This window comes from Microtus pennsylvanicus, chromosome 3, assembly GCF_037038515.1.
Source record: "Microtus pennsylvanicus isolate mMicPen1 chromosome 3, mMicPen1.hap1, whole genome shotgun sequence".
NCBI classification, from domain to species: domain Eukaryota; kingdom Metazoa; phylum Chordata; class Mammalia; order Rodentia; family Cricetidae; genus Microtus; species Microtus pennsylvanicus.
In genome coordinates this window covers 140,909,146-140,934,636 of record NC_134581.1, presented here as the reverse complement: position 1 = coordinate 140,934,636, position 25,491 = coordinate 140,909,146, and the positions used below count along the sequence as shown (strand labels likewise).

Sequence of the window (25,491 nt, the reverse complement as noted above, 5' to 3'; positions counted from 1 at the left end):
AGCTATTATTTATCTGGTTCTAGCATTGTCTTTGCCTCCTGAGCTACTTTTAATTTTCTAAATTTAGTTTCCTTTTGTTTAGTGTTATTTATCCAGAAATCATTGGCGTAAGTAGTGGGTTTCTTATCAGATACTTTATATTTTATTAATATGCCATTAAAACTGGAAAGCTGACCACTGGGCATTCTCACTTATACACTTTCCTACAGAAAATTGCATGGGCTAATTAAAGTGCTTAAGATGTAGTTTTGGGTTTGTTTGGTTTTGGTTTTTTTTTTTTCAGATGAGTTATACTCTTGTCTAATCATTTAGGTGGTGTTTTTAGTAGAGATTTTGCTGTTGATAGTTGCTGTCATTAACATTGTATTTCTGCAAAGATGGTTAACTGATGCGCTAAATAGTGCTGTTAGAGGCAGTGTTTCCTCAGCAAGGTCATAATCTGCCATGAAGAGATTGACGTGTGACTCAGGGAGGGGTATCTACTGAGTCTTTCGCTGTTGCCGAATATTTTGTTGTTATCTGTTCTGATTTCACTAAATTCATCTTTGATGGAATTTTTGAGGCTTTATTGTTTTGTTTTTAGATTATTTCTTTATAAATATGAACATGTAAAATTTTGACACTTAAGAGAAAGGGCTTGGACTTTGATTTTTTTTTTTTGCTTGTCTTTCTTTTTTTAATTCTCTTGTTCATCAAGTTTTAAATTAGCACCAAATGGTTAGATAAAAGATAGCAGCAACTGTTACACATAACACAATGAGGGCTTCTTAGACACACTTGCTCTTAAATAATTGTCTTCTGTCGTGCTATCAAAGTTAAGAATGCTCTTCTAAAAAATGTATTTTAGTCTTATAGATTTTGACCACTGCTCTTGGTTTAATAGTTTAACTGAGTTATGACTCTTTATCACACCTTAGTCCCCAAACTTCTAACCTGAGAAGAAAGAGAAGAGGAAAACTTTGTTACTGGCTTCCTGACAATAGCAGGGAGTGTGTTAAACCAGTGTAAAATTCAATTAAACTGTCTAGCCAGGTTTTTGAAGCTGAAATGCAGACCCTTTCTGTTAAGCTTCTTATTTTCCTGTGACCGACACCGGTGGATGCTGGGTTATGCCAAAACCAACAGGCTGTAAAGTACCTTGTTTCATGCTCCTAGCTGATCAATATTTTTATTTTCCAGGCTTGCCCAGAAATCTGGAGGCAGTATCACCTAACGGTGAGTAAAAACACCTTTTTATTTTCCCCAGGACCCAGCCTATTTACCCTTCTCTGAACTGCTGACCATAAAATATAGACAAGCATCTTCTGCAGCAAGATAATAAACATCTACAGAGTTTGTACTGAGAAAGCAGTAATACACCTTTCCCTCTCTCCTGCCCACTACCCTGTCCTTTATTTTTCTGTTTTTTAAAGGTTTCAAAGGATTTTTATTATTCACGTCACTGAATGATTATATCATGATAGTCTCAGGCTTAGACTGTATTCATTAAAGGGGAAAGTATGCTAGAAACTGAAGCAGTGTGATAATCCGGTGCTTGTAGAATGTTGGTACCACCGTCCATAAGCATACGGCACGCAATATCATTCATTATCATTTTCCTGCTTTGACTGAGATAAGTCTTAAATGATTAGAAAAAACGTAGTGTGCCACTCATAGGACAGTTCAGTTCTTCTGTCCTTAAAACTCTCTTGACTTGTTCATATTTTATAATACATGTTTAATAGTCAAATTATTCAATTCTGATTTTTTAAGATTTTAGTCTTAGTAAAAGCAGAAAATAACTGTTGCTATACAATCCAGCTGACTGATGCTCACTCAGCATTATGAAGTCAGCTTACTTGACGCTCCAGCTGAAACACTGTCAAGCAGTTCTGTTGCCTTAGTGTTCATTCTCAGTGTATTAACTGTGCTGAGAGACAACTTTTAATTACACAGTTAAATAACTCAACATTATTAATAATTGTTAAAGTTTAATATATAAATGGTTTTGTGTATAATAAGGCAAGTCAGAAAAAAGGAAAATCAGTTTTTTAAAAACATACTGCTTTCCTCTTACAGAAATAAAATGTGAGCCAACAGGTAGACTTTCCCCCATTGTCTGTCCAGCCCACAGTGCCAGGGATAGTATCTGTAGGTTTGTTATATTAAATAAAAGTCATATACATGTCTATATATTCTATACATACATGTGAGAGATGCAGTCAGTGGATTGTGTGTGGTATTGTAGCAGTTCTTCGGCAACATAATCGTAGTAAAACCCTTTCAGCCTAACCTGGGGGGAACAGAATTGTTCTTGTACTTCTCAAGATCAGAGTCTCTGTATAATAGTGCAGCTACATTCATTGTCTTTATTAAATAATATTATAGTAGGTTTTACTTTTATTCTGTTAGCTTTTCTACTAACAAATTTTACATAACTATTATTGAAGGATAAAAATTAGCTTCAGATGTAACAGAAATACTTAAAGGTTTGTTGGATTTTTTAGCATTTCAGAAACAGTATAAAAAGAATACAGATCTTTTAAAATAAAAATAAAATAAATTCATGTTTATTAGAATATAATATATTCTATCTGTAAGAATAATAAATTCAATTTGAAAACTTTCCATATCTGGAAACCTGGTTGATTTTCTTTCAGAAAATATTAATATACATTAATGTAACCATTGTAATTCACCAAGTTTTAATAAACACTGAATTACTATGCAAGAATAACTGTAACACTACTATGCTTATAAATGTGTAAATACTTTATCAGTCCATCTAAAATATATCGTTTTCTAATTATTAAATTGCCTTATCAGTATATGAACAATATGTGAGTCCCTGCCTGTAATTAAGCAGTATTAATAGTGAGTGAGAGCAGGCTGCATGTTGATTTTCGCATCTTCAGCCCTTTACTAGGCGATGGACTGCCATCTATTGACTCAGAGCAGCCCTCACATGTGAATCACACATCCATCACAGCAGTGGTCACAGAAGCAACTAGGTTTGAAATGCTATGTATTCATTCCAACCAGCCCTCTTAAAACTATGGAATAGTGTGCAGTTCAATGTGGTGTGTTCCTTTCTTTTCTAACTCCAGGGAACTGTGCTTCAGAATTAAATTTATTTTAAAAAGTTCAGTGTGAAACTGTCTACATAGAGTGCTTTTCCACATGCTGCTGTGTGGTTCCCAGCTGATGAAACTGGAAGCTCATTTCCAGAACAATCACACTCTGAACAACTACAAAACCGGGCCTGTCTAGGAAGCCTCTCTTTCACAAGCATGTAAGGATGGCAGTGTTAATTAACATAAGTAGACTTGTGAAATTTCAAAACTTCCTTAAAATATTGCCAAATAAGATTACAAAAGAGAAGTGTTCATTATTTTTAGTAATTTCATCAAAAGTAAAATGAAATCTCTAACAGATTGTGCCTAAATAGAGCTTTTTTAAAAAAACAAACCTGACTTCATTAATAAAAGGCAAGTCCATCATTCCAAAAGATGCATGTTGATAAGATTCTAAACACACACCCAGCATAGCATGTGGCTTCACTGCTCTTCTCTGTGCATCTCAGTGATTAACAAAAGTCATATTAATTATGATATCTCTGTTGATCTGGACACATATGTGAGGGGAAAATTGCTTAACAATTACATAATTTCCTGCAATAGCTAATACTTTTACTTCCTAAAAAGTGTTAGAAGTTTTTAAATGTTTTAATCATATAACCCTATTCTTTACATTGAAACTTCTGCCTTCAGATTGTTAGCAGCCTTGACTTTTTCTTCATTCAAATAACACCCTGTCAAGAAAGAAAGCCCCTTCTCTCACCTCTTCATTCCGCATGCCATAGTAAAAACCCCAGGCTGATATGGCACCAGCAGAGTTCTAACCAAGACCTTCTACCTGTTAGAACTGTAATTGGACATGCAGTAGACATTCTTAACCTGCTTACTTAAAAGTAATCAGGAAATTTTAATTTGGAGGCTCTATGTATTAAGAACCAAAAAGGTTAATGGACCTTTTATGTTTAATTTTGTCCTTCTTCTTCTTTGTATGGGCTTAAAATGTATTACAATCTTACTGCTTCTTATTTTAACGAAAAGTTTCAAAATAAGGAAGGAAATTAATTAAATGTTAAGTTTTAAATGTTTAATTCATAATGTTTGGAATGTTAGAATTTACACTTTAAAAATGGAAGTATTTATTAACTGTGCAATAGAGAAGAGAAATGAATTTCCTTGCTTCCTTTCTGGCCCAGGGAAGTTTATGGTCAGGATTTACTGGTAATCAAGACCCTGAGCCCACCGAAGGGCAAGAGTATATCCTTACTGACTGCAGTTAACAGCAGTCATTTCGTTCTCCTTATCTGGAAACACCAACTACTTAGTAGTAGTATATTTTCTGAGTTTCCAGTGTGAATTTTACACCAAACCAGAACTTACCTCCTAAAGAATTCTAAGCCATATGCTACAGAATGTTACCCCAAATAGCAACAGACTAAATGCTAACTTTAGAGCTGCTCTACAGTCCAGGAGGAAAGAATGGTGAAGTGAGTGTAGGTGCTGAAGACACAGCCATTTGATTCTCTTTATCTTGGGACTGAGGTATAACTCCCTAATGCTAAAATGCCATGTTTTTCTTTAAAAATAACTTAAAATAAAAAAGGAAAATATTTTTAAAAGTCAGTCTCGATGGAGAATTTTTTTTTTTTTTTAAGAAACTTCCTTTTGGTTGGATGTGTTAGGAGTCTTGGTTGACTTTCTGAAAGCCTTTTAGCTATCTAAGCAGACCTTCCCACCCGTGAGAACACTGTTCGCACACCGCTTAACTGGGAAGGCTTTGTTCTTTTCCTGTGAGTGTTTGCACGTGTTGGTAAGTGAAACAACAGCCCAGGTGTGTGTTTAAGAAAATAGATTGGCTGGGCATTATCTTTAGAACTGTCCATTCCAAAATAGAGTGAGGGCTAGTTCTCACTATTAAAAAAAAAGTTACCATTTTTAAGGACCTGACAGAGAGATTATCATAAACAGCTTTTATAAAATCATTTGGTAATTCAATCCACTTTACCAACTCCCAGAACCAAGAAAACTCATATAAATTCTAGTCAGTGTTTTGATTAACTAAGTTTTGCTATTGAGATACTATATATGTTAAATTTCAAAGATTCAGTTTTATTTAAAATCCCCTTAAACACTGACACAGTGCTAAAGTTAATGTGTGTGTGGTCTGGAGTTTGAGAAGGCATGTGTTCCCCTTTGTAGTACTTAGGTGATTGATGGGCCTTTCAGGGCTCTACACAGCCAGACTGCTTCACTTTTTCTTCTAGTCGCTTGGCATCTAAATAACACAATTTGTTTGTTTGTTTGTTTTCTGGTACTGGGTCTGAACCCAGAGCTTTATGTACGTTAAGTATGAGCTTTGCCACTGAACTTCAATACCTACAGCACCAATATTTTTTTTTAATAAGCATTGATGACTTCAGTGATAACAGATAGGAAATGCATTTGAACAGTGACAGAATTTTTGAAGTTTTTTCACATGGACATTTTATCAGAAATAGATTAGTATTCAATATTTTAAGTATTTTCTCTGCACTTAATATCAAGATTATGATAGATTTTTATGGCAGTCTTACCATTTTTTAACTTAGTATATAAAAGGTAATGACTTTTAAAGAATTAATTTTTTTAAGTATTTTACAGACATGCCAGAACTAATTGTTGAAAGCAATTAGAAAATGCACTTTCAAAGAAGATAGAACCTGGAATTATCAATCTCAATAAATGAGATTCATTTTAAAATAAATATAATTTGCCAAATCACCAAAAAGCAGTTTTCTAAAGCTGTTCCTATAAAGGGAAGTGGGAAAGTGTGGACACTGTGCACTATTAATGCTTATTATTTTTCCTTTCGTGTTTCTTCAAGTCATGTACACATTTAATTTTTTAGTTAAGGGTACAATAAAATAATTTATATTTTATTGAAGTAATATTAATATTTTCTTATTTTTGAAGGAAAATGAGGTATCCATTACTTTAGAGATTTTTCAATATACTTGACTTTTAATATTTTAATTCAAAATAATTTAACTTGGACAGTAAATCAATATGATATGTTTTGTACAGGCTTGTTCTTACATGAGTATGTTTGAAGACTCGATGGTGGTGATTGTGATGTAGATAGACGGCATCTGAAATGGTGAAGCAGTGCGCAGCGTGCACTGCTGTCCGGGTGCTTTTGCTTAGGAACACCTGTGCTTTGCCACTTTCTGAATGTCTGCAGTCACCTCACCATTAGCTTTCATACTTTTGATCATTTTTTAGATAATCTAAAGATTAGTTTAATCTGAAGATATACTATAGTTTGTAACTACTTTCTTCATTTGATTTTCAAAACGGTCTCTGTTCCCTAATGGCTGGAGGGAATGACCAGCATGCTGAGGACTTGTGTATTCACCAGATGAGCTTCAAGTTTGATTTCTGCTTAAAACTTGAAAGAAATCTGTGCTTATTCCTTTCCTATATTGTTTTTCCTGAGGATAACAGAAAGTAGAAAGTTACACTCAGACATTTTGTTACTTTTTTCTCCCCCCCCCCATTGTGTGCAGTTTTCTAACAAATGAATTATGTTCAATCACTAGAAAAGAGTTGTTAATAACTAAACATATAGCAATTAAATTCCATTTCTAGTAGTTCACATTTTAATAAGTGGCACATATATTGATTTTTTTTATGTCTCCTTAGTAAAATACATACATGAGTCATGTCATCCCAAGAAAACTATTCTTTTTTTACTGGGAACTCTGCACTTTGAAAGAATGCCACTTTACGATGAATGTGAATATCAACAAAACAAAAACCCTTAAACTAAATTTTCTCAAGCTTACAGTTGCCCACCATATACCATCTAATACCAGAAATTATAATTTTCTAATATGAAATGTTAAGCAATTTTTTGCAGATTATGTACACATCAGAACAGAGAAATGTATAATTTTAGCATATTTGAGTGGCTATTTTTCATATAATAGATGGGTTTTGCATTTCTTAAAAGTATATTACCAAGTAACTGACTCTTGTGTGCTTCTCTGGGTATTTCAGGGCAACAATAAATGTAAATAAGGTATACATACAAACAAAATGGAAGTAACAAAAAGTGTTCCTTCCGTTATTAAGTACAATTAGGGTCAGCATAGTCTTGTAGGTCAGTCCTTTGACGACTCGGAAAGTACCCTTGACCTCTCCACGAGCAGTGTCTGCACCAGAGCTGCCTTGTCACCATACAGGCTCCGGTAATAAACAAGTTAAGAGGACTGTAAGGTTTCAGAAGTACTCTTGCAAGTGACTAGAGATTTATGAATTACTACTTGGATTGATCTGACTTTAAGCTTTAAATTCAGTGGTCACTTAACTCCCTCATGTATTGGAAAGTCAAGGGAATTATATGTGAATTTGTACATTTGTAAGTATTTCTTCCAGATATTTGAAGATTGGCCTTTAAGTAATGTCAGTAATTTATATGAAGAAGAAAGCTACAAAGTCGTATCGCATTGAACAACTAAAGCTTGAAGACATATATTTATATGCATGTATGTATATAATCCAAGTATATTTACATATGCGCATACATACACACATGCATGCATGTACATAAGATTAAGTTGTACCTTCACCTTAACTAGTTTATCAATATATGAATGGATCCTTTTTCAGAAACAAGAATTATTTAATATGAGAATTCAGAAATCTGTATTTGTGGAAATAATCCATACATACAAACACATACTTCAGTTACTGGTAAGGCCACCAGATTATTTTAACTTTGTTTTGAGACAGGCAGTTCCTTCTGCCTTAGCCTCCTAAACTATGCCCGGCTTTATTTTCTTTATTTTTTTAAGTGTGTGTGTGTACATTATTTCTATTATGCATGTACATGTGCACACACATAATTATAACTATCTACTAGATGTATTATAAGAGCATTTTTCTAATTTGTAATCTCTCTGTGCTTATAAATACCCACTTGAGGTTTTTGTTTGTTTTCTTTTATGGGGCTAGCCTGGGCTGGCCTTGAACTACTGATTGATTCTTTTACTTCAGCCTCCAAAGATCAAGGATTACAGGCATAAACTGTCATTCCCAGCTAAATACCTACTTTCTATGAATATGCTTCTATACAGATACTTGCAATTAGGAGAACTAAGTTTGGGGCTGTGTGTTAACTTTGTTTATAAAATAAAAGTCTCTGTTTTTGTATGTCTTAGATCTCTGACAACTCCTTTGTCTCACAGTTGTACTATACATGTTTTGAAAAATATGCTATGAAATTTGGACCGAAGGGCGGGCATATCAATGAGTTAATGTTCTGTACCACAAGATAAGGAAAAGAATGCTGACTTGGGGCTGTACTCTGGTTCAAGTTTGATTCTATCATGTAGTGTATACAGAGGTTGTTGTTAAAATGTCTGATGCAGAAGAGCCTCAGCTCTTGGCTTCAGGACTGTGTGAGCCTGCACACAGTGAGGTGTCTGCCGGACTTCACAGCTCTGCTCATAGCATGTAAACCAGGTAAGCTCCGCGCAGCACCTCACCTAGAGATGGGTCTGGGGATAGCCCAGACTCAGATTGCTGTAGGGTCTTCTGCTCAAGGTGAGGAGAGTGTAACAGCTTCTTCTTGGTCTCCTAACAATGTTTCCTTCTTACAGTTACTGGAGTTACAGTACTTACAAGCCGTTCTCCTTTTCTTATTATTTATACTTGTCTTACTTGTTTCAAAAAAATGTAGGTGAGTAACTTCTTTTTTTTTCTTTTTTCCCAAGACAGGGTCTTCCTATGTAGCCCAGGCTGGCCTGGAATCGCTATATACCAAGCTGGCCTGGAACTCGAGATCCTCCTGCCTCAGCCTCATGAGTGCTGAGATTACAGGCGTGCGCCACCACGCCCAGTTTAGGTGAGTAACTCTTAATTAAGTACAGTAAACAAATTGTTTTCTTAATTTGATTTACCTAAAAACCAGCATAAAAACATTTAAGATTATATCACAAAAGATTTAAGTTACTTCCTTTCCTATAAAAATGACCATGTAAAAAGTCCGTATCATACATAAAAATGCAGTGCATGTTTAGCGCTGGGTTTCATCCCCAGCATTAAAGAAAACAGAAGAAAGGGAGAGGGGGAAGAGGAGTGATGATATCACTTTGAGATACATGGATTAAGCTACTGTGTGCATCATTTTTAGCATAACTTCAATGTCCTATGGCTCATTACTGTAAGCAAAGTATATAAATCTTTATATAGTGAGAATAATAGGAGAGCATAAGGCTCACAGCAATGATAGTGTCTTATACAAGGAAAAGAGGGGTCCTTTTCATAAGATAATCTACTAGGGTTTAACATTGTCAGAGAACATCACAAAATATGAGAGCTGCCTGAGCTCTGCAGTCTCCCAGTCTCCCAGTCTCCCAGCTGTGTGTGGGTTCAGAAAAAAATGCAATGCCTAATTAGGCACTTTCTCGACGTGTGTGGTATCTGCCCTCCAAAGGGCACTCCTAGTCCATGTTCCTTATTTTAAGACAGGATGCAACATAAAAACAGAAGACCAAAGCTGGGGAGATGACTCAGTGGTCCAGAGGACCTGGGTTTGTTTCCCAGCACCCACATGGTGGCTCAGAGCTATCTATAACTCCAGTTCCAGGGACCTAACACCCTCTTCTGGCTTCTGTGGGCATCAGGCATACAAGTAGTATACAGACATAAGTGCAGACAAAATACTCACACATATGAAATAAAATTTAAATTTTTAAAATGTAACTTAAAAATAAAACAAGACTACCTTGAACAGGTCCTTGAAGCTGTGAAATTTTCTGTGTGTGTTACTGATAGCCAACAGGATTGAATAGAATAAGCAGGCTTGTGGGGGGGGGAGTCATATGGAGTTACAGTCAAAATCAAAAGCTTGGAATTTGTTTGGGTCCCCATGTATTAACTAATAAATTCAACAGAGCTATGGTTCTAATCTATAATTATCAGTGGAGGTTTATGTAAGCATTTCATATGGTTGAAAAATAGATATTTAACATGACTTACACTCTACTACAGTAAAGCTGGCGATACAATATCTGATTCATACATGTGTGTATTCTTTTCTGTCCCTTCCCAACCCTCCTCAACCCTCCCCTACATCAAAGCTTGTGGTCCTTTCCATCTGTGTACTAAAAGGTTTCTTTGTAAACCAGGCCATTTGTCCGTCATTGTTTGGGGTCCAAACAGTGGTAAGATACCCTGTCACTGATCCCGTGTGCTATGAACGGCAGCTCCTCTCTGGACAATTGGCGGAGGGGCTGAAAAATATTCCTGAGAGGATTATTTAACCTTTCAATTTAGAGGGCACAAAGCCCAGCTGATTAATGAACTTTCTGATGGGTGCCGATAAGCGGATCTATTTCTTTATTTCCCCTAAAAGTGATTCCTTCTCCTATCCATATTACTATAATCTTAAACATAAATGTGGCAAATAGATTAAAAAACTGCACTAAAGAGTTTATCTGACTGGCAAACTGAAGGAGCTAAATTAAAATTGGTAATGGCAGCAGTGGCTCAGCCTCATATATGGTTTTAAATGCACTGTGTATTTTGAAGAGACTTATTCTCTAGCTTGCCTGGTAATGACTGCTTTTGGTGCAGTCTGGGGCTGGCTTCTGTTATCCCCACCTCGTGCCCCCCCCCCAAAAAATGAGTTGTGTTATCTGGATGGCTGCAGACACATCCGCACCCCTTTCTCACTGCATGGGCAGACAAGGTCGATAGCATTACAAGGTATTTGTGGCAGTGCTTGTTTCAGTTTTCAGAGCTGCCAGTTTCCAGGCAGATTTGAATTACAAAAGAAGAAGCTGGCATGAAAATTGAAAGGTTTTATCGGCTGGTCTGAAGCCTCATAGCACATTGCTTATTTATGCAGTCCATTTGCACCAGGAAATATAAAAAGGAAATACATTTTTAAAATAAGGCCATAAAGACCCAGATATGTTTAAGATGGCAAATAAAATATAGATACCTATAATATCTTTCCAGGAAACGATTTTCACTTAATGTTGCACATTACTTCAGAAGAGCATTTATGTTGCCGTCATAAATGTGTGTGTCTGTGTCACTATGTAGGTAGTCTCTGGGGATTAAGAAGGAAGCCCTATGCTAACTTACTTTAAAATTAAAATAGACAGAGGGATAGCTCTGCAGTTGGAGAGCTAGCTACATTGGAAATATTTAAATAGGGTGGTAAATTAAACTTAAACTAACATTTTTGCATTCCATGTAAAATTAGCCATGGCCCAGTGAATAAATGCCACTACCTTCAGAGAAAATTGGGATGCTTTTTAAGCCAGGAAGATTGGGGGCACTCAGGGAGTGCTGCTGGGCTCCTTACTGTCTTGCATATGCTCATTGTTCTCCAAGTACTCAGCTTTTGGTTTGGTTTGGTTTTTGTTGGGGGTTTTTAGTGGGAAATGCATCATTTACAGAAGGATTGAAAAGCAGTCAGTTTAGTAGTTCCTTCTTACAAAACTTTTAGGTAAAAATCTATTGCTTTCCTAATGGTATGTATATGAAACTCAACCACTAAAATTTATGCCAATATTATACATATTCACTTTACTTGAACAGTTTTTATTTACTGAGAAACAATACACCCATGTAATATCTTAAACTCTTGATTACATAAAATGAAGGCTTAAATACATAAGCATTTGCTAGTGCAAGGCCTTGAGTAACAACTGGCTTTTCCCATTGGTCACTGCACCCTTTTCACCCATGAGTTTGTAAAACTTGAGGCTGTCCACACAAGCAGTAGGAAGGAAGTTAGATGTATATTGGAAATATCAAATCAATAAAGCAACACTCTTACTTTGCTGTAATTCAGATGAACATTGTTCAAGAATCCATTTTCCAATAAAGTAAATTACTCTCAGATAAACCATGAGAGGTATGAGTTTTTTGTAATTTTCTTTTTTGCCAGAGTCTGGCACCAGTCTCACACTGTCCCGACCTCGACTAATTACTTCATGTAGGTTTCTTCTTAAGCAGAAAACTATCAAAAGCATACATGCCTGCTGCATGCTAATGATCTGCTGTACATTTTTTCATGAATTTTCATAAGGATTTTTCTACGTAGCATGTGTGGCTTAATGATGTAATCACCCGATAGACTAGAAAATGCTCCAAAGGAGACGTTCCGGTCTGTTGTGTCCATAATACATGTTTGAAAAATCTGCCTAATTAAGGAATTACCCGATGAATTGGGAGTCTGTTGGGTATATGACATGGTTTTAATACACAAAAAATATATGTGTTTTACTATATATAGTACTTTCAACACTTTTTAAGGGTATAGAAAAATTAATAGTGATGTCTCCTATGATGCAATAGGTATTATTTTCAGTAAGAAAAAAATTAAAACCTTCATAAAAGAAACATAATAGCTTGGGGCAAATAATTCTCCCCGTATCCTCAAAGAAAGTAATAGTGTAAATATTTGCCGGAACATGGACCAAGAGAAAGCCTTGTCCAAATCATGAAGGGCACAGGCCTGGAGTTGAGGTCACAGGTGGAGAACCCACCTCCAGAGACATCAACAGCAAAAAAGTGTTAGCCTGCACGCTGCCAGTACATGGGGTCCCAGCTGTGGCTTCATCACAAATTCAACCCTGCTCTCCACAAACAAAAAAAAAGGGCTTGCCCAACTTTTAAAGTTTTGCCTTCCTTTCTTCTCTGCCCTAGATGATGATGACAGTGATACTCTTCCTTGTTCTAAAGATTGTTCTTCCCTGCCTACTCACTATAAGCTAAATAAAACACTAAGAAGGGCCCTCTCCTCATTACTGGGCAGGTAATAAAAGTCAGAATGCTACCAGGAAACAAGTATTTAAATTTATTCAAACTTTTTCTGCTCAAATGTCAAATAGATTCCAGATAATGGACTTTGAATAAGAGTGTCCCTTTGGTTTGGGATAGCATCTTATTGAGAATTTAATTTTGTGGATTCGGTTTTTAAAATATCAGTATTAAGGCAAGGGCTGTAATATTAGTTTGTTGAAAGAATAAAATTATTTGTAAATAGTTGGAATGAATGGTTGTTCTCAAATATGAAAATTATATCAACTTAAGAGGTATCCATGCAAATGTAACATATTCAGAAAGATTGAACCAATCTCTGCTTTTCTCAGTGTTGTATTTGGTTTTGCATATATTTACCACAGCCATTTAGTATGCATTTTAAAATATGTTCACATAAAAACTGTCTTGATAAATAAAAACATATGGTCTTGTCTTTGAGCATATGTATGATTATAAAATAAATCTATTTTTCAGTCACAAGAGTAGAAAATTCTCTTTAATTAGTAAAATTGATTGCATATCCTGTATAATAATAAGCTTCCACTAGATGTAAGCCCTCATTGGATCAAAGTCAGTTTAGATAAGGGCAGCCCAAGGTCACAGAGGGAGATGCCCAGCAGGCTCATTTGCATAAAAAATTACTGTTAGAAATAGGACACTGAGGCAGCTCTAGCATTTTGATCTCTTGGCCTTTGTCATGGAGATTCTTGGTGGTGAAGGGAGTAAGGCCAGTGTCCCAGATAATGATTAACTGTTTTAATGGCATTCATTCATTCATTCCGCACTAACTATTCATGCAGAAAAAAGGGTTATGTAAAGTGACATTAGAAGAAAATCATTTGTAATCGTTGCATCAGGCTGCACTTTGAGGAGACATTAGGAGTAAATCCATGGCGTGGTAGGCTTATGCTTTATCTTCTGATATTTACTGAGTTCACTGGTGCATGAAAAGCTCTCAGCAAGAATAGCAGATGGGATGGACCTTTCATAGGTAGTGCTATCTACCAGGTTATTACTTCTATATATTGATAGTAAAGTAATCTCCAAGATATCACCCTACAAATTATTTAAATGTCTGTAACCAAAAAAAAAAGCCTGCTTTCATAAATAGTTCATTTAGTATCCATGGGGCAGTCTTGAGATGCATTCTGACTTTCAGACAGTCTTAACAAAGCTGTGTTCTCCCTCACATAACCCTTTGTCAGTAGGGCAGGCCCAAATGACAACCCCAGATCTAGAGCTGCTGACACACTTGGCTTTAAATCAGACTTTAGTGTTAATTTAAAATAAAGAAATACTCTAGAAGCGGTGGCACATACCTTTAACCCCAGCACTCAGACCGCAGAGGCAGGTAGATCTCTGGGCATCTGAAGCTAGCCTGGTCTACATAGTTTCAAACAACCATGGCTAAAGAGTAAAACCCTGTGGAGTGGAGGGGGTGGGCAACATGTTCTAAGGCATAAATATTGGGTCAAAATTTTTTATATTTCCAACACTTGAAATAGCTTAAAGATTTTTATTTAATTTTAGTATAAAGACTTGCCCAGTGAACGTCATTATTGAGTATTCGCTACTGTATTCTAGTACAGAAGTGTGCTCTAATTAGGTAAGATCTAGGCTGATTTCATTCCTATTAAGTCCTAGTACATGATAGTTATTAAAATGAGAGCATGTAGATAGTGTTTGTCAAGTCATTTACTAATTAATTATTGTGAAACAGTGTAGAATTTCATAACAATATATTACTGCTATTTTTATTAGTAATAATGGAAATTTTTAACTAGTGACATTATTCAGTTGAATGAACATCAAATGTTTGTGCTCCATCCAAAGGCATAGATGAACATTGAGGCTATATTTGGTATTATTCCCTAAATAAAATAGCACTTGTCAATATGAAACATGCTTTCAAATCTTTGACTTAAGGGGGCTGGAGAGATGGCTCAGTGGTTAAGAGCATTGCTTGTTCTTCCAAAGGTCCTGAGTTCAATTCCCAGCAACCACATGGTGGCTCACAACCATCTGAAATGAGGTCCGGTGCCCTCTTCTGCCATGCAGACATACACACGGACAGAATATTGTATACATAATAAATAAATAAATAAGATCTTGACTTAAACATCTCTTCATCTCTGGTACTAGAAGACTGAGTTCTTCTTCTCTCTGCATCACTGATTCCCTCCTGGTTTTCCAAGTATGTACCGTATTGTCAACATGAAGTAGGAGAAACAACAAGGAAACCGTATGATTAATTATTCAAGCTTTTTAACTTATGATATAATTTTATAGGTTTGCCATTAGAGATATAAAAAATAGTTTCCCAAAGTCTCTATTTTTTATTAACAATATCTAAAATTCATAAGCTTTTTCTGTGAGTTACGTACCATACCTGTGTGGTACCGAAACATTAGCCCATCATTTGCCATGTGTCCTGAATTCTAACCATCGACTGGCCCTGTCCCAGGAGGTGGATCCAACAGTGGGTAACTTTTTCCCTGCCTGGTGGATAGACAAATAAACTATTTAGTTTATCAGATGTGACATATTTTGAGGGGGATAATTTTTGTTTTGTTTTTCAAAGGGCAGGGGTATAGGGAGCATCACTTGGCGGCCTTACCTTGTATCTGGAGAGCAGCTATTCAGGTGTGGAACAGTGGTGCTAAACTCGATGGAAGGATGTCTGTGTAGAGTGTTCAGAGAACACTGAAGAGGCCAGTGAGGTGATGAGACATACCAAGCATGCAGCAAGGTTACAGGGAGGGAAAAATGTGACCCACTGTAAGACTCCTGATCTTTTACTGAGTGAGAAGAGACATTGTTACAGGAGTTTAGATTGAGAAGTGGTCATTTCTGAGTCACAAGCCAGAAAAACCACCTTGTATTGAAAATAGGCTACAGAGATAGCAGCCTCGAGGCCAATTATAAGGCTCTACTAATCATCCCTAGGTTATCCAGGTGGAGCTAGAAATGGATACGCCTGTAAAGCCCATGTACTTTAGTGGTAGGATTGCTATATATCTATATAAATGAGAGCCACTTTTAGAGCGTTTACTGTTCTGGAGGTTGGTTGTTCCATTTATCATTAAATACGAACCCTGCTAAGTCGCCAACTGGTTGCTGAGTACCTGTCTACCATTAGTTTCCAGTCCTTTGCTGGCTGTCCAGGCCACTTAAGACACAGATAGAACATTTCCCCTTTGGGTTTAGATGACCCTCCTCACTCTTTCACTCGCTCTGCTTCAATGTACGGCTATTTAAATCTTCTAAGATGGCAGGCTTGTCCCTTGCCTTGGAACTTGGCAAAGAATAATCAGTCAGTCTGCACATTAAGATGCCTGATTTTTCCCATATTAGGGTTCCTGCCAACAAATCAGTCTAAGCCGTCAGCAGTGACTCGTTCACTCACTGTCTTGGTCCATATTACTTACACTGCTGAATATTTTGTTTGTGCAAACATATGTATGTCTGTGAGGGTTGAAGGAGTAGAGTGGGGGTGGAGTTGTTTGGTTTGTCTGTCTTCCCTCACGGGAATGTAAGCAGTCATTTTTGTGCTGCCCACTTCTCAGATACCAGATCTTAGGGCAATATCTGGCTGGATTCTGCAGTTACTATTTCTAGTGAACACTGGCCGTGCGCTCAGGACTCTGCCAGCCTCACGGGCGGAGTCATCCTCGCACTTGGGTTCTAGTCTACTTGCTCCCTGCCCCTTCCATTCCCAGTCAGATTTCTTTCACTGTTTTGTACTTAGGATAAACCCACTGCAGTCTCACGTCTGCCCGGTCCACTCAAAGGAAATTGCTTTCAGCAGTTTTCAGTTACCTACAATTTCCTGACTGCTAAGTCCGATGTATTTCATAGGCTTCATCTTGGGTCATACACATCACTAACTTTTCTCTTTTTCTTCCTGGTGTTCTGAGATGGGCATCGTCTAGCCTGGAGCTTGCTGTGTAACTGAAGCTGGCCTTGAACTCCTGATCTTCCTGCCTCTACCTCCTGAGTACTGGGATTATACAGGTGTGTGCCACCTTGCCCAAACCATGAATAGCTTTTTAACAACTTCTTCCTTTAAAAAGTTACCATATTTCTTTGGGTTTTGTTTTCTTTCTCTATGCTCATTAGCTACAGTTTAATTTCATATCAAAACAACCTTTTTTGAGATTAGGAAAAATATTTCTATGTAATAATTTACTAACTTCCTGGTGCTCTACTACCTAAAAGAAAAGTCTAAACCACTGCAGTGACACTTGCCTACCTATGTATATCCCTGTTAAAATCTATTAGTTTTTTATAGAATAGTTGTGGTTTTCATATATCCTAGCTGATAATAGCTGAAGTCGTAAATTCCATTTTTTGTACCACGGCCCTTTTCAGTAGCAAAGACTGTTGAGATTTTGTTTTCCTCAAATTTGATGATGACGTATTAGTTTGATTGGATTAATAGCAATTAGGAACTTAGTAAGTCACACCTGGGTGTGTGAAGGTAGCTTTTTGGCTCTGACCCATTGTAGAGTCAGAGGTGGAATAGACTGGGAGGTGGTGGGGCTGTAGAAGGGAGAGCATGTTTGGAGAAATGTTTGGAAGGGGTGTGTGTCTGGCTTCCTGTCTACTGTGCTGTGAGCTGCCCCCCCACACCCTCCCTGCAGTGATGGACTACAGTCTCTCTGAGCCTGAACAACAAACAGCTTTCCTCCCTTATCTGTCAGCTGCTTAGTCACAGCCCCAGAAAGAGTAACTAGCAACCTGCTTTCCATTTTAAGACATAAGAGCTAAAGTAACGTTCTTAAAGATTTTTATCACCTGTACACTATTTTTCTATATCAAAAGCTCCTCTCTTCCCTACCCTGCACCCCAAGCCACCTGATTGTAGTATTAGGTAAAATGATAGTAGGCAGACTAGCACTCTTTGAACACATTGTTCCCATTTAAAAGACCAACAACTAATTCTTCCTCCTGAACACTTCCCCTTTTATCCCCTTCTATCCTGTTCTTTCCTGCTCATGCTTCTCAAAATAGTAACATACGTACACTCTCCCTTCAATTTAGATTCAGTTTAACACTTCTTATTATGAAATACAATGTGCATACTGAAAATGCATAAAATACATATAGAATTTAATAAATTCCTTAGATAACTCACTTTTTCTCTGCACTCCCCTTCACTCCTCACCCCGCTCTGCCCTCCAGATTCCCCCAGGAAGACTCTTGTGAGTTGGTTGCACTTGTGATGGTGGTGTCTGTCCTGATGTTGCTAGGCTTCTGTTGTTTTAGGCAGTGTAGGTCAGACCTTTCTTGAAACTTCTTTAAAGCCCCAGCTTCTGTCCTCCTTTGTCTCCTAAGCCTTGAACCCTCCCATCTCTGTCCTGTTGATGAGCCTCTGTCTGCCCCTTCCATGTTGTTGTTTCCTAGGCTCCAGTATGAGCCAGCTGCCACCACACACTAAACTAAAAAGAAGAATTTCTAAGGCTTCTCTTACCTAAGAACTCTTTTAGAAAGGTTGAGGTTTTGGATTTTCCACTAACATGTATTAAACTCTCACAATTATTTATGTTGCAGACCAAACCTGGACCACCTAGAAGACCAAAGACCCCTTCTGGACAGTCAGCATTAGTGTATTGCTACAACTGTGCACAAGAAGGCCATTATGGACATGTAAGTTTGAATGACATTGGACATAAGGCATTTTGTTGTCAGAGAGTAGTTGCTGAAAAATGAGCTCAAAATGAATAAAACGCCTAACACTTACTTGTTTATAAGCTAACCTTCAGTGGTGAGACTTGATGTCTTTTCAACTAATTTACACCCATCCAATTTCTACCAAGATTAAGTGTCAAAGCGTATTTCTGTAGTTCTTTTAAATATACTAGGGGCTGGAGAGATGGCTGAGAGGTTAAGAGCATAGATCCTGAGTTCAATTCCCAGCAACCACATGGTGACTCAAACCATCTGTAGTGAGATCTTGTGCCCTCTTCTGGCCTACAAGTCTACATAATAAATAAATCTTTTTTAAAAATAAATAAACTAAAAACAAACTTAGCTCATAAAGTCAGTCCGACAAAGTCAGCTGCAGCACAGAAAGTTTTCCCTGTCATCTTTTATTGACTGTTACAGACTGTTTATTGGGTTTTCAGTTTAGTTCTTGAGCTTTCCCTGATAACACATTCACTTAAGTCGTTGCCATGCAACCTCTTCCCTAGGTGCCTCAATTGCCTCCTGTCAATACTGTGCTGTCCAAACTGAAAAGTCCAGGCTGCTAGAGGTGTGAGAGCAGAAGAAGCTCCCCACTGTAAGGTGGTGTCTCTAGCCTCATTAAACATGAAACAGCAGCAGCTCATCCTGGAGCTAAGACCCAGTAGGAATAGGCTTTGCACCCCGACATTGTGAAACTGTAAGGTCAAAGAGGAGAAACAGTGACACAGAAGTAGAAATCTTTGTGCATGGGGATTTCCATTCCCCCACAAAGCTCCTTCCAGCCTAGAAACCAAGGTAATATCAGCCAGCTCCCGTGTCAGGAAGAAGGCCTACAGAGACCCAGGACTCCTCAGAGTAGGGGTAGAGAGACAGGTGGGAGAGTGGGCAGTATTGCAGACTACCTCTTACCTCCAACTCTGCCTCCTCTCTAGTCCAGACATTCATTGAGAGTACCGCAAATGCAAGGGCTTGGCAGTGGTGGCTCAGGCCTTTTAAGCCCAGCACTCGAGAGGGGGTGTGTGCAGAGGCAGGCACATCTCTGTGAGTTTGAAGCCAGTCTGGTCTACAGAGTGAGTTCCAGGACCGGCTCCATAGCTATTGAGAAAACCTATCTTGAAAAACCAAATCAAAAACAAAACCAGAGAGTAGCACAACAGTAGAAGGGCTGGGAGAAGAAAAGTGCTAGGCAGAGCCTGTGAACAATTGAGTTTATCTTCCATGTTTGTCAGCAGGAACTAGGGTGGGTAACGGGTAGAAGATGAAGCTGGGGTGAAGCTCGGGCGCTCAGTGGTGATTAATCTCCAAAGCACAAAAGTTGTACAGCACTGACATTCAGATGCTGCTTCTAATGTGATCAAACCCACCGATAAGTAGCAAGATCTGACAGTATACTGGACTTCACCTCTGTAGAATTCAGGTTGAAAGCCTAACTAGAGAAGGTCCTTTTAGGAAATTACCATCTCTCGGTCTTCTCTTGCCCTGTGCACACCAACTGTTGCCAACAACTTTTAGGAAACAGACTCATATTCGCCATCCACTGCCGTGCACACCACACAGGTGTTTAATATATGTGCTTGCTTATCTCTTTAAAGCGAAAGAGTGTGCTTTTAGTTAGCATTTGTGTTTGATCGATTAAAGAAAAACAGTTACAATTGGATGCTTCCTGCTTACTAGTCACTGCCTTTAATGTAGATGGGAATATCAAGAGCATTTGGAATTTATCCCTGAAATCTAGACTTAGACAAATTTCATTTTACAGTAAAACAAATTTGGCAGCCATAGTTGAAGGAACTCTAGATTATCCAACACTAATGAAGAAGATCATTGGTGTGGCTAATCCAGAAAGGAACATAAATTATATAGCCAGCTATCAATTATCTGTTTTAATAGAGGAGACCAGTGATGTGGATAATCAAAATATAATTTACATGTAGCTTTGGAAAACATTTGTGATACGATGTGGCTCTGTGTAGTTACATCCGTCTAGATAGAACAGCATCCAAATAGGAGGCCACCCCAGTGGTAAAAGATGTCCAAGCTCCCCTCGCTATCAGTCTCAGATTTAGCCCTCACTTCATATTACCCTTCCCTAATGCTAGGCATTCTAGCTAGAGAGGCAAGGGCAGCAGTAGGCCCTGAGAAAAAGGCTATTCCAGGAGGATGTGAAAAGGTGAGGGGCTGGGAGAATTTAAACAGTCTCTTTTTGCATGGGTACTGACTGAGTGTATCAAGATTACTTTGATACTTTTATTGATTTTATGGTGAGTCAGCGAAATTCCATGTGGGTTTAAGGCATTCTGACTTTCTTAGCTACTTAGCTAAGAAATGCTAACATTTGCAAATAAACTTCAGGCAAGATAGTAGAAGGCAGAGGAGAAGGCCCCAAAGGAAAGCCTCTCTGAAAAAGGTGTTCATGTCTCCTGCTGTCACCTAGTAGACAGAGAATAGTTAAAGCTGAGAGACAGAGACTGGGCAGTAGACAAGGGAGAGCAGGCAGAGGACGATCTCAGCGTGGTTGAGGGAGCAAAGAAAAGAGGCTTCTCAAAATTACCCAGGTCCACCACCCACCTCACAAAAGACCCCTTAGCCCAGAGACAAAGGGGACTGATGAGAAGCCATAGAGGGGAAGAGCAGGAGGATAGGGGAACGCAGCAGAAGGGAACAGAGAATATGCTCGGGATACAATATACACCCATAAGAAATTGTTAGTTAAAGAAAAAGATTCACTGCCCTAGTAACTAGTGAATGGTAAGATAAGCTGGCAAGTGTGTCCAGAGAATGAGCAGAGCCAACAGTTTAGAGCCACAGCTTGAGGCTAGGCCAGGAGAAAAAGGAAGGACAGTCTGATGGGAAGGCTACTGTAGGAAAAGACAAGAAAGGACAGTTAATCCACATAATACCAGTGAACTCCAGCAGAGGACAAGGCAAATGGAGTTGGCACCCATCTTTCAGTGCTGTTAACTCAAACTGGGGAAGGAGCTTAGGAAGTACAAAAACGTAAAAGATTACTTAGTCAAGAAGGGAAGAGATCCAGGCCCCAAGGGATGGCACAGCAGCACGGGAGAGCGGTTGGTCAGGTGGTGCTAGGGGTCGGGACTAATCAACAGCGCTGACCAGCACAGCCAAAGCTCATGGAAGAGTTTGTTGAGCAGTGCAGCCTTGTGATGCATTCTTTCAAATACAACTGTAGGAATGTACAGAAAGAAGAATGTTTAGCCAGACGTTTCCAACATCTCCGTTCATCTACTACTATGACGACAAACACGAGATCCAGCAGAGAGATCGGAGAATAAAACGGAAAGTGAAAGGTTTGTCACCAAACTGGTTAGACCACTTTAGCACTAGCTCCCAATTTATTCTTTTTTATATACTGTCTTTGTCTATTTTGGAAGTCGTTGCTTAGCACAGAAAACATTTTTAGTAATTATAAAAACTAAAAGAAGCTTTTTATATTATCTTTATCATTTATTTTATAATATTATTTTATAATGATAAATTCACATCTCACTTTAGCCTCAACTACCACTCTCTGCTGTCACAAACTATAGGAAGCTCTAGTTTATAACTACTTCTACTTCAGACTTCTACATCAAAAATCCTATTTTGTAATCTGTTCACAATATTTTTCTCAGAGCATTTCAGAAAATTCTTAAGAATATTTTTATCTTTCTATGCAGAGAGTTTAAGATTCCTTTGAAATGTTTCTACTTGACAAATAATTATTTTCCCTTTGTATGTCTAATATTTTTCATGGAACAGAAGGGTTTCTGGTGACTCCTGGGCCTCCCACACAAAGGCTGGTGTTGCAGTTTACCATTGCAGCAGGTTCTAGGCCCACAGCCACTTCTGTGTTTGTTTCCTTTGCCTCAGTGGTTAAGAGCATGGCTGCTCCTCCAGAGGATCTGAGTTGAAGTCCCTGCACCCACTTGGTGGCTCACAACTGTCTGTGACTTCAGCCAGACCCACATGCAGTCATGAACAACTACACATAATTAGCCTACAATAATATTCACATTTGTAAATCTTGTTTAAATCTGTTTTCTCTGCCTGTTCTTTGTTGCTATAGTCAGGATGTGTTCCCAGGTTGCCTTGCTGTCGGGTAATAAACAATTGTGTTTTTCAATCTGCTCTCCAAATTCTTGTCCAACACTGAGCATTTTTAGCTTTTTTCTTTGTGGCTTTAGATTCTCTTGAGTTCAGACCCTTTCAAAATGATGATACTACTTCTCATTTGCATAGAGAAATCACAGCATATTAAGAGATTGACTAGGTTACTAAACTAGAAAGATTACCAAGAAAAACATAGTGCTAGCAGCTCTGAATTAAAGGGTGTATTACTACACTCTGGCATATTTTCTTTATAATTTATGGGTTTATTTTTTTTATGTTTTCTACAGTGAGCTTATATAAATTTTATATAATTTTATAGAGAACTTTTTTTTTCTTTTTAGTTAGTTTTGACCACTCTGGTGCATACCCACTTTGAGGCTCACTGTGATCCTTGGAACTTCTTCTTTTATCTTAAACTTTTAGGCCAAAGGTTTTTACTGACCTCTGTGTAATGATCCAAGGTTCTGGAGTTTTCGCAGCTCACTTTAGCCTCAGCTACCACTCTCTGCTGTCAAAAGCACATCCATCTGATGCTCATAATAAATACATCCGGTCCTCACAAGATGCAGCATCATCTGGCACAGAAACCTCTACGGTGTGTGCACAGATCACACACACACACACACACACACCAGCAGCCGCTTCTCTGGAGAGATAATGTCTTGGCAGTGTGCACCCACTCACAGTGGGATGGCCAGGCTTGTCCTCCAAGAGTAGGGTCACATGAGGTCATCTTTATCTCGCTTCACCTTATCCTTCATCAGTGGAGGAACTTGCACTGGTTAGACGTGACTTCTTTCACGGGACAAGATAGTAACCATGCCTGCTGCTCTAGTCTTCAGTGTTTAACGTTATAAAAGTTTGTTGAGTAGAATAAGTAACATAAATACTAAAGGGTTTGGGGATCTTTTCCCATCTTAGCAATAGAATTGTAAGGGCTCTTTAGGGTGCCATATTGGTCACATTTTTAAATGTCTGCCTCTTCTGTCTGCTAAGTTATTTCTGAGAAGCAAAATACTTTTATATCTTCCAGAAATCCAGAAAAATGGAGATTTTCCGGGGCAGTTCAGAAGACCATATGTAGAAGAGACAGATAAGGGGGGCCATCACAGTGTGAGAAAAAGCTATTCCTCAAAGAAAAGCAGCAAGTGGCCTCAAAAACATAAAAAAACCCACAAAGAAATGACCAGGAAAAGAGAAGGTGAGAGGCATAGGTGGACTCACCGGCATGGCGACGTGGACGAAGACTTCCCTAGGGGCTCAAAACCCCACTCCTCTAGCTGTGCTGCAACCCGAAAGCTATCCAGGTCCCATCACCACAGACTGAGAGAAGAGAAGGTTCTCAGAGAGAGCAAGCACAGCAAGCCGAAGAGAGGGCGATGCACGGAAGAGGACAGCAGCGATAATTTATTTCTCATTAAGCAAAGGAAGAGGAAGACAAAGCTATGAAGTGGTTTCTGAACAACTTCACATTCTGGCAGCATACTGTTATCTGTTATGTGAAGGGGGCTTTGTCATGATTGCTTAATATGTCAGCCATACCTAGCGCTGCTGAGCGGAAGCCATGGAAGATCACGGCTGTTTATTAGATAGGAAAGTAAACTTGGGTTTCAGTTCCTCTAGCAATTTCACTTGAGGTAGGAAAACTGTCTTTTTAAGAAAATCTTTTTTACATGCTTTGAAAAAAATTACAAGCTCTTCAGATATAATTCATCTATAATGTTTGAGGACTTAAAAGCTCATTGGAAGAGAGATTAGTGCGAATAAGAAAAATCACTACTACCTTCTTAGCTTTGTTGTTTGTTTTAAACACTGGAAAATCAATGAAAATCCAAATCTACCTTTGCTTGCTTCAGAAGCTGTTGGACTCCTTTGTCCAAACAGAATATCCAGGACTGGCTGTGAAAATGAAGATATCACTGTTGAACCTTGGAGGAGGCAGAGGAGAGGCAATAGCAAGAGTTATATACAGTATCTGCAGTGTGGGTGTGCAGGACAGATTTCCTGAGAAACGTGAGAACTTTAGCATAATCACACTTGGACTGTTTTTTTCCAGTTTACAGCCATAGTGCAAGAAATAGAGATAATATTACCCAAAGAAATAGAGATAATATTTCCCAACTTGATTTGTTTTCATAGATCTTTTTAAATACCACAAAGCTATTTGGAATCTTTTGTATTTGTGAACCTTTTTTACACTTGTGAAAGCCCAGTGTTAGAACAAGAAAAATAAAATGCCTGAAACAATGAGTAAATGTGTTTGCTGTTGCAGAGGACAAGGACAACTTGAGTGGCAGAGCACAGTTGGTCTGGACAGGTCACTGCAGTCACAGAACCCACCGTAACCTTGAGTCAGAAACGCCTTTGTCTGGAGCTAGAGAGGTGGTTCAGCAGTTTGGTTCTCAGCCCAGGCTAGGCAGCTCCAAGGGACCCAGCACCTCTGGCCTCCATCCACACTCACATGTGCAAACCCACACCCAGAAATGCACACTTGCACCTGCTGCTCTTGAAAGAGAGGCAAGATCACTTCCCAGCACTCAAATGTGGGCTCCCAGGGGGTCTGATGCCCTCTCCTCTGAGAACACCAGGCACACACATGATGCACGTGCATTCGGGCAAGCATTTGTGCACATACAATAATAAGATGTTTAAAAGTGATAAACAATACAAATCAGGTATTGGGAAGAAATAAATATAAAACTGTGGTGTAGGAACGAAGGAAGTCAGTTAAGGAAGACTTGTGGGACCTGGATAAGGTCACTGGAATCCAGACATGGTGGTGCGTGACTGTAGTCCTTGAGCCTAAAGCAGGAGG

At 38.4% G+C, this 25,491-nt stretch overlaps 1 protein-coding gene across 6 annotated transcripts in view; it reads left to right on the top strand.

The window, feature by feature from the left end:
- The window catches only part of Zcchc7 (zinc finger CCHC-type containing 7), a 168,298-nt gene extending 143,367 nt beyond the window's left edge, over positions 1-24,931 (top strand). For all 6 annotated transcript variants that reach the window (XM_075967308.1, XM_075967310.1, XM_075967309.1 and 3 more), the window contains 4 exons: positions 1,180-1,215; positions 18,432-18,527; positions 21,757-21,874; positions 23,710-24,931. In XM_075967308.1, coding sequence (XP_075823423.1) covers positions 1,180-1,215; positions 18,432-18,527; positions 21,757-21,874; positions 23,710-24,125 — 666 coding nt within the window. In that variant the 3' untranslated portion in view covers positions 24,126-24,931. The remainder of the gene's footprint in view (positions 1-1,179; positions 1,216-18,431; positions 18,528-21,756; positions 21,875-23,709) is intronic.
- The last annotated feature ends 560 nt before the right edge of the window (positions 24,932-25,491 follow it).